This window comes from Erpetoichthys calabaricus, chromosome 3, assembly GCF_900747795.2.
Source record: "Erpetoichthys calabaricus chromosome 3, fErpCal1.3, whole genome shotgun sequence".
NCBI classification, from domain to species: Eukaryota; Metazoa; Chordata; class Cladistia; order Polypteriformes; family Polypteridae; genus Erpetoichthys; species Erpetoichthys calabaricus.
In genome coordinates, this window is record NC_041396.2 from 223,849,283 (window position 1) to 223,859,686 (window position 10,404).

At 36.2% G+C, this 10,404-nt stretch overlaps 1 protein-coding gene across 1 annotated transcript; it reads left to right on the forward strand.

The window, feature by feature from the left end:
• The first annotated feature begins 345 nt into the window (after positions 1–345).
• On the forward strand, positions 346–4,234 carry pou3f2b (POU class 3 homeobox 2b). Its single transcript, XM_028797842.2, has one exon. It carries the CDS (start codon positions 574–576, stop codon positions 1,717–1,719), a length of 1,146 nt encoding a protein of 381 aa, XP_028653675.1. The 5' UTR covers positions 346–573; the 3' UTR covers positions 1,720–4,234.
• Positions 4,235–10,404: the final 6,170 nt, after the last annotated feature.

Consider the following 10,404-nt stretch of genomic DNA (forward strand, 5'->3'; position numbering starts at 1 on the left):
CTTATGACCGACCAGCTTGCCCCGATCGTCTGAAACATAGATGCACCTCCTGATGGAATGCACCCAAAAATCAAATCCATTCCGTTTTAAAAGGCGACTGCCTCCACCTCCCCCGCGGTACTGCTATTTGCTGAGACATGAAAAGAAAGTAAAAGTTTCTGTATTGGGTCTCTTTGTATTTTCATGCCCCCATCTGCTTTGTGGTCCTGTATATGTGTGTGTGTGTGTGTGTGTGTGTGTGTGTGTGTGAGTGTGTGGTATGTGTGTGTGTGTATATGTGTGTGGCTTTTTTTTTTTTTTTGAGCTGCATCAAGCGAGCGCTCTGGTGTGAGGGTGAATGGAGCAGTTTGTAAGAAACACGGATGGCCAATCGGCTGCGACATCGGCGGCCGTTGATAGGGGCAACCACGTCTATCAAAAGGCTAAGAGCCAATAGGAGCCGGGCCAAGGAGGAGTTCAGGTGCGCTTCGTTGCGTCCACTTGGCAAACAGCCTGGGAGACGCCTGTGGCAAAAAAGTAACTGTCAAATGCACGGCTCCTTTAACAAGAGCGATCAGTCCGGCTCCAAGAGTCATGGCGACAACAGCGTCTAATCATTACAATATTCTCACCTCCAGCTCCTCCATCGTGCACTCGGAGCCCGGGAGCATGCAGCAAGGGACGGCTTACAGAGATGCACAGACACTGTTGCAAAGCGATTACAGTCTACAGAGTAACGGGCACCCTCTGAGCCACGCTCATCAGTGGATAACCGCTCTGTCACACGGCGATACTGCTCCCTGGTCCACCAGTCCCCTGAGCCAGCAGGACATCAAGCCAGCAGTGCAAACCGTCAGGGACGATCTCCACAATTCCAGCGGCTTGCAGCATCAGACGAGACCGCCTCATCTAGTGCACCAGTCGCATGGGAACCATCACGATGCGAGAGCTTGGAGGACTACAACAGCTGCTCACATCCCCAGCATGGCATCTTCAAATGGACAGAGCTTAATTTATTCGCAGCCCGGGTTCAGTGTTAATGGCATGATCCCGGGGGCCGGCCAAGGAATGCACCATCACGGTTTGAGGGACACCCACGAGGACCATCACAGCCCCCATCTCAGCGACCACGGCCATCAGCAGCAGCAACAGCCGCAGCGTCAGCACCAGCAGCATCAGGGCCACCACGACCATTCAGACGAGGACACGCCGACCTCGGATGACTTGGAGCAATTCGCAAAACAGTTCAAACAGAGGAGGATCAAGCTAGGCTTTACCCAGGCTGATGTGGGGCTAGCCCTGGGCACGCTATATGGTAATGTGTTTTCCCAAACGACGATCTGCAGGTTCGAGGCCCTACAGTTGAGCTTCAAGAACATGTGCAAACTCAAGCCTTTATTGAACAAGTGGTTGGAGGAAGCGGACTCTTCCTCGGGGAGCCCAACCAGCCTCGATAAGATAGCGGCACAAGGCAGGAAGCGCAAAAAGCGGACCTCCATCGAGGTAAGCGTCAAGGGCGCTCTGGAGAGCCATTTCTTAAAATGCCCCAAACCTTCGGCCCCGGAAATCACTTCACTGGCAGACAGTCTTCAGTTGGAGAAAGAGGTGGTACGGGTATGGTTTTGTAACAGAAGACAGAAAGAGAAAAGGATGACGCCTCCCGGGGGACCACTCCCGGGACCTGAGGATGTTTATGGGGACACCCCACCACATCACGGGGTTCAGACTCCAGTACAATGAACACAGACGGACCTCCTAAAAGTTTTTTTTTCTTTTTTTTCCCTTTCGATTGTGTCAATTTCTATTTCAATTAAAATAGCAAACAAATATAAGCACTGGACTATCTGTCATGATAGCGGGTGTTGCGATATGTTTCTTTTTGACCTGAGAGGGGAGCACCCAGGCAATGCAGTGAGTATTTGAAAACAACGACAGCGGCGGCAGCGACAGCACCAGCGGCTGCTGCAACCTAATAACAATAATAATAAATCAGGCACTGAGATTACACGTTATCTTTTGTTGTTATTTGTTTGTTTAAAACGAGTGAAAGATAATGCTACGAAAAGAGGAATATGCGTTCTGTAAAGATATGCCCAGCACTGTGACATATGACGCTTTCTAACGTGTAGCCCCATTGTGGAAACGTATGTCAAATAAGTCTGTCAGATTTACAAGGATTTCTTTGTGACGACAATAATAACATTAATAGTAACCAACATACAGTTTCTTTGTATTATTACGGCAAAAAATCTGAACTACTATCATCAGAATGTAATACCATCATTGTAAATGGAGTGCAGTTCTGCAAAAATGAGCGTGCGTAATGGGGGGAAAAAGCTGTCGCGCGAAATCTGGAGATATTAAAATCAATATCTCCAATGTTCTATACGAGAATAGTTTAAATTTAGGACTGTCCATATCCCCTATCCGTAGGATAAAGGCATATGAAGAGAATACGCCTGACACATGTAAAGAGGTACCTTGCAACGTATTTAACAACGGCGGAAAACCTGATGACGGTTTTCAGTATGTGCGGCTCTGGGAATAAAATAGCACTTTCCACGTTTGTTCCGCTATTTTGTTGTATGTCCCTACAACAGTTCACTGAATGATATGTAAATATTGTATATTTCTATTGGAAATGCATAGCTGAATTTCTTTGCACATTGGGGCACTTTTCTTTTCAATGTTTTCTTTGAAAGACTAAACAGGCTGAACTGTTCATTTATTTTTTTATCCGACATACATTTTGTATTAGGTTTTAATACGTTATATTTTTATTTAAAGCGATATTTGTAATGTAGTGGATATAATATCAAATGGAATTATTTGCAAAAATCAATCCTACTATTCATCTTGATTTTTGATAGTACTTTCTTTTGTCCGCTGCTCACTTCAAGTACAAAATTCTGCTTGGGCATCATCTTTGCAGATTAATTCTAATGTTCACGAAAATGTGAAAAACGAATCATTGACTTTCAGGGTTTATAAAAAAAAGTTGTGTTAAAGATTGAAAAGGACGCTGTACAACACTTTTAAAATAAATTAACTAAATGTTAATTGGACGGCTACATTTGTCATAGATATAGTGTCAGAATCCAGTCCATCTTTAGTTAAAAAAGAAATGGAAAACAAACGATACGATCATGAAAAGGAATATAATATATATATATATATATATATATATATATATATATATATATATATATATATGCATATATATAAAAAGACAGAAAATACCATTGCCGGTAGCGTTAGTGTTATTTTGTGGTACACAATGCCATGCCTGGGAAGAGATCACCACTGTATTTTACAAACCGTATTATTTATTTTTTGAATGGGTTCTGTTAAAAACTATCGTCCATGCCCATGTCTCTAAAGTACATAAGCATTGACTGATATGTGTTAACATGATTGTAACTTATTGGGAAATAGCTTTCTAGTGATAAAATCAGGACGGTTAGATTGTGAACAGATTGAATTAACTCTGAACATGAAACTAGGAGTAGACTGTCCATAAGAAACAGGAGGTGGCAATATGCTAGTAAAAAAAAAAAACATTGAAAGTTTTACTTTTTTTCTTTTTATTTCAACTGAAAGGGGTTGCCATACACACCTTACCACAATGTATATATGTGTATATTTGTCTTTTGAATTAGGGACGGGATTCAAATGGATTTGTTCTTTGTACATTTCTTTTTATTTAAAATATGCTGCCCAGGGAAATATTTTCATATCATTTAAAGTGGCCTGCCTCAATGTAATTTATTTCTTTGAAGTCAAACAAAACACAAAAAAAAGTTCTGGGGACAGTTCTTTACTTCTGTAGCTTTAAATAATTAGATGAACCAGATCTTTGTGGGATGTATTTTTTATTATTTTTATTTTTGTTATGCTTTTTTAACATTTATTTTACAGACTTTGTTTTGGTACATTTGGATGTGCTTGTGGGGGAAAAAAATAAAACAGCGCAGAGTTCATTATATATTTATGTTAAAGTAATATTTTATTACTTACATAAAATAAGAATTGCACAACATTTTAAGTATGATCATTGAAGTTCGTTTTGTTTTTCATCACCTCAAGTGTTTTTGTCATGTTCAGACAGCTCATAAGAGAGTTGGGTCTTTTTATTTTTCTACTTTGATTACTATTATTATTTTATTTTTTGAGGACAAAATTGACGTTGTCCAAATAAGCTTTTCTTGTGTATCACAAATAAGAATAAAAGTATAATGATGCAAAAGGAAAAAAATATGCTGCTTGTAAAACGATTTGTTGAGTGGTTAATAAATTTTACGTATATATATATACATATATATATTATATGAATAAATGCAATAATAAGTCAGACATGGAAGCTTACGAAGTTAGAAGTAATACTAAAAGTCAAAAAAATCGGCAGGGTTTTACAGATAGGAAGATTTTCAAGCATCTCTGATTACATTCTATTAAATTGGACTCTGAAAGAGTTGTTTCGCCTTCTTAATAATACGTTTTAGTATTTTAATGTGATTTCAGTGATATGTGTTAAGATTATAAATTATCCCTTGTGAAACCATTTATGAATAGATTTCGGTATTTTTTACGGTAACAGATTTAGAAATTTTATAAAGGTTTGGAGTGCAATACCAACCAAGAGAAAATGTTGTTTTGCTTATTGACCTCTAATTTCCTTTCGAAACTCTTGTTTGCCATTTCTTTCTTCACTGTTGTTTTTCTATTATTATTTTTGATTTTGTTTTATTTTATTTTCTTGCTGTTAGTAGTAGCGGCGGGGATGAGTACATGCAGCAGCAGCAGCAGGAGTGAACACATATGGTATTGCTATTGTGAAATAAATCAAAAGTATTCTGCGTAAAGTGCTACAATATGACACAAAACTCCAACCTGCTTTTTGCTTTTTGATTTACAGTATCTGTACTGGTTGATACATTTGAAGAGTTTATGAAATGTAAGCCTCCTTATTTTCAGCCGAGTCGATACTGTAAAGCCTCTCAAAGAGATGCACTCAGATGATCTTCTTATCAATAGTCCTGTAGGGAAGTGACAGAAAGAAGAAGTGTTTTGTTACTACAGGGGGCCTGTTGGGTAAAAATGTTTTGAGTTCGCTATGGATCTGTATCCTATTAGGTCGATACTTTAGGTGTGCGTTTAGCGTGGGGATAACGTGCCCTCTACTGGTCATTTGTGGAGTTTGATCACTGGACCGTTGTTTTGGTTTGGATAAAATGACAAAACGTTTCCTCTTGTGATATTCACCCGGGCACTGAGTGCGCTTACCAATGAAAATTTTAATACACGAGAGCCTTTACTACAAATAAGTACAACTGCACTGTTTTTTAGTAAATTATTTACAAAACCTTTGAGGACCTAATTAACATTCAAAAAATTGTATGTACACGTAGAAAAATAACACACTTTCTTTAAAGAGATTGTTTTATTTTATATATACATTTAGAGAAGAATAAACAGAAATCTACAGAGAAATATTTAAAGAAAAGGAACCTTTACTTTTTTTGAATTTGGTACTTTGCGTACTCACCGAACTTTCTGTTAAGAAATTGTCATGCGGGCAAACAAGAAAAGAAAAACGAAAAGAACAGCGCGAACACTAACAGTCGACAGTTCTTAAGGTTTACTGCACTAGGAACTTTTAAAGTAAGCCTTAAAATATTAATATTTTTTACATTTTAAATGCAAATTTTGCATTTAAAGTCTAATTGTGACATATATAAACTCATGATGATTTCTACTATGTAGATTACAGTATTTTGTTGTAAAAAGTAAAGGGGAATAATCACCGAATTAATAAATTCACAACATTCTTGTAAATTTCGAATGAGGAAGGGGTTACTTTGTTTTTTCGTTAATTATTAGTATCTTTAAGCATTTATTGTTCTATGGAGTCTTTACTAATGTTATCTTTTGCTGTCATATTTTTCGCACGGGACATTTAAACAACGAAACCAAAATGTGTAAAATATTCATATCTTTAGTTTGATGCACAAAATGTATACTGTACAAAAAGTATTGAGTATTTCTAAAGTATGTTTGGTGATACCGGTAGTAGTATTTGTGCTAGTATTGTTGTTATTATTAAGCTCCCTGACTTGCTGAGAAAGGTACGTAGAATCAAACTTCTGAGTCTTCCCGCAGCTCTAAGCTCTTCTTCTTGGGTTTGTTTTGTTGAGTTCTATCAGTTATTCATTTTTTTTTCACAAAACATACCGAAGAAAATACATATAAAGTTTATGCTAATGAATTCAAATATGCAGTCGCTTCTAACTGCGAAATGGAATTAATATCCCGCTAATATACGGTATGTTTCTTTTTTACATTTTTCATCACTGACCTCTTACTTTTTTAGGCTTTTTTTTATTATTCTGAGTACCAGAGATATAGTTTGGACATTTTTTTCCATATCGAAAATCCCAGTGAATCGCCATTGAAGCAGTGAGATGCAACAGCAGTTTGATGGATGTGCTGAGAGGAGGAGAGTTTTATGGCTCCTTTGCATTCAGCGGCTTGCATCGCTGATTACCATTAAAATCAAGTTGTTTGTACACACTGTCACACCTCATGTAAGCAACTGATTATTACTCCAATTAGTCCGTTTCCAATAGTTCGAGAAGACGGTCTGTCTCGGGTCGATGTTGCAGGTGGGTTATTTACCGCCGCCACCGACCGGGGTCACTCAGCTGAGCGTCGCTTACTGTGAATGAAACATGGACGACCCCCCGCTGCGAAACCGCCTAGGATATGGCCGGAGCAGGCGTTTAGTAAAGTATAACACAGGCGTGGGCATTTTCATTTATCATATGTCATTTGCTAAAATGTATAGATCACTGATTACTATTCTGAAATGTATAGTTTAAAGAATTGAGGACATCAGAAAAAGTCAACACCGACAGTTTCTATTACTCCACAGTGAAACTGAAATCGATTTAAGCAACATTCTAAGTTTGATCTATTTAACGATCATTGAATGTCAGCAATGACCCAGATCGATCCGCAAGCTGCAAAAATAAGAATATAGCTTATTTTTTTTATTTGTAAAATTATGTAGCTTGAGATTTTTTCATTTTTGTTTCAATTTCAATGTTCATATTTATGACAAAGTGGCTTGACAATCAGTTTTCCTTGGTTTAATAATTTCTCTTACCGCTTTAATGCATTAAAACATCAAAACTTTTAAAAACGCCCATGACTATGGAAGCAGCAATTTTCATTCACAAAGCAAGGAAATATTATGTTATTATTTTCCATTACTTTTTATTCACTTTTATACAAGGTAGTTAAACATGCGTTTACCAGGCATTTGGTGTTTGGATAAACAATAGTTGGTCATTATGTTGCTTGGTGAAAAAAATTACATTTAAGAAGCAAACCCGCTGTATCCTGCCATAATTCACCAGTACCAGTCTAAAAATCTGACTGGCAATGTTGCCTTGTGTGCTGTTTAACTAGGGCCTGTGTCCACCAAATGCTGCTTTGATAAATCTCTTCTTGGTTTATTCGGCGTCAAATTTAAAGAGACATTTCAGTTCATTTTAAAACTGAATTTTGAGATTATCTTGAAGTGAGATGAACGTGAATTTAACGCAATGCGATTCAACCGAATAAAACCGCAAAAATAAAAATGACTTCACAAGACTGTGTTTTTTTCCGAAGTTCGGTCTAGAAAGTTATTTTCCTCCTCAGTGAAGCCGTGTGTAATATTTTATTTTTTTCCTGAAAGCGACATATTGTACTTGGGTGGTTTTATGAATTATGCAAAATTACATATATCCATACATAGGTACATACACATACATAATACATACATTTATACAAAAACACATTGTGTGTGTGTGTGTGTATGTAGTTTTTTGAGTGTATTTTGTTCTTTCAGTGTTCTGTAGTCAAATTTTTCAATCAGATGCTTAGGGAATCTCTGCCCACTGTTAATCGGCATAATAATCGAAATTGCTCAGATAAATATAAGAAGTAGAAAACGTGTACTGCCAGGACTTGCTACAACTTGACTTTATTTAGTTAAAATAATTTGTAATTTAATGTATCATACCACATTCATTCGAATACTGCCTATTATTATTATCATTATTATTATTAATAATAATAATAATAGAGTTTTCTTACTAGTAGTAGTATTAGCTTTGGTTGAGGTATTAAAATAATAATAAAGGAAACATTACACCGCAAGTGTTACACTCGCTTCAGGTGTATTGCAAAAAACAATGTCCAATATTTGTATGTATATAAATATTAACGACTATAGTTAAGTTTATTTTAATATGTGTTTTAAAGACTAATAAAACATCAAGCAATGGTAAACAACAGGCCGATAACAGTGCTTTACAGAAATTATAATTTGATCTGCTTGCGCACATTTTTGATGTTTCCGTGTATAATAAGTAACATTTTGAATGCACGCCGGCCACATTCAAAGTATTTGTGCAGCTCTTTAAATTTCCATAGTTAAAATGTGTGCTGAACTTTTCTTGATTGCTGCTTTGTTGCTCCGTCCTGCTGATGTTACATAAGTCCGTAGTAGTAAGAAGCTTTTCGCATATCACCCCGGGCCTCGGTGTATTTGTATATTGTAGGTACTGCACTTCTACGGACGCCTGCCTTCGTTTGCTCATCGAGTTGGTGGCCTCTCAAGTTGCTCCTCACCGCCGTTCACAAACAGTGGCGCGTTGCATGGCTCTCTGGTGCCCCCTAGTGGGAAGATCTAGGCTAATGTATTTCAAATAGAAATGTGCAAAAACAATAACATAGTGAAGTTTTAAAATCAAGAGTTCTAAAGTAAAGGTTTTTCTAAGTACTGCATCTGACTTTATAAGATAAACTAAAAATAAAGATAAAATAAAATATTTTTCTGGCATTTCTGTGAGGAACACAAAGTCAGGTATAGTAATTTTCATATATATTATTTTGAAAGCTGTGTATTGTTTCGTTACGAGATTCCCAAATCACGAACCTATTTATTTCTGAAAAACAATCCAACAGAAACAGACGTGTTGTCTTCAGTGCGCACAGTATAACCTAAAACAGAAATAAAAAATAAATAAATAAACACATGAAAAATATTAGTGTCGTCAATTTTGCTTTGCGTTCCGACGCTTTCGGCCAGCACAAAGTAATGAGAAAAGTTTGGCTTCAAAGCAAACTCCAGCAAGTCTGCAGTTTACAAAGTGGATGCCACTCTACGGGCGACAATGAAACACACACACAAATGAGGGCTCATTCAGCGCACACTCTTTGCAGTTTTCTATTTCTGTACCATAAGCAATGGAAATAGCTTTCGAGTTATAAAACGTTTTAAGATGGAATACCTTTTGGTTTATATTTATATAAGAAATGTAAAAAGTATATGAAACTGAAACAACTAAATTGTAATGACGTGAAGATTCCGTTAATTGAAATTATTACTTAAAAAAAGGTAACCATCACTAAATTCTTAGCCAGACACTTGCTCACACCCCGCACGTACGACGAGACGACCTCAACAGACCAATAAATAACACACTTAGGCAGGTCAGAATGTTTAACAAGCTTCGATTTCGTAAAACCTGTTATCTTCACAATATTCGGTACATGCAGGAAATGTGCACTTATTTACAAAAAAAGAATAATAAGATTAAAATAATTAAATGGACACTAATTACAATAATTTAAAGCAAAAGCTTTGTTTTTTTAAACATAAAACGCACTGTGTATGGGTATAAGCTTAAAAATTAATTCATGGAGAAAGCCGACGGTTAACGGTTTCACTTTTTTTGTTCTTTTCCCCCGATGCCTACATTTGAGTTTTATTTAAATGTGTAAAGGCAAGTTGAAGCGTCTCTGCCATGTCAATTTTAAAGCCGGACCAATGAATCAATTAATAATTAATAAGTATTTAATAAAGAAAGAAACGAAACTTTGTTTCTAAAGTATTTGCTTCTATAAAGTCGGAGAATTAAGAAAAAAAAAACATACAAAAAATATACTGCGCTTTGAAAGAAAACGCATACAATCTTAAAACAGTTTAAAACAGCCTATGTTGATTTAGGCGAAATAAATCAATTTTATTAAAATTTCATGTTATTATTAAACTGCATTGTGATACATTTTTACTTTTTTGTTCATCATATTTGAGTTTTAAAAAAGTCAAGGACTGTTATTAAATCAAGTGTGTGCGTGTTTCCATACGTGTGTATAATATATATATATATATATATATATATATATATATATATATATATATATATATATATATATATATATACACACACATGCACTAAGTATATGTGTGTATAGAGAAGATTTGAACTCTATGTTATGTGGGCTTCAATAATTTCGAGAGCGGCATTTGTGAGGAGATCTGTTTGCAAATGGCAGTCCTCATACTCTAAATAATTGCATCACAGTACTTTT

Excerpts from the sequence above, each read along its gene's own strand:
- pou3f2b (XM_028797842.2), top strand. The coding sequence starts at position 574 with ATGGCGACAACAGCGTCTAATCATTACAATATTCTCACCTCCAGCTCC.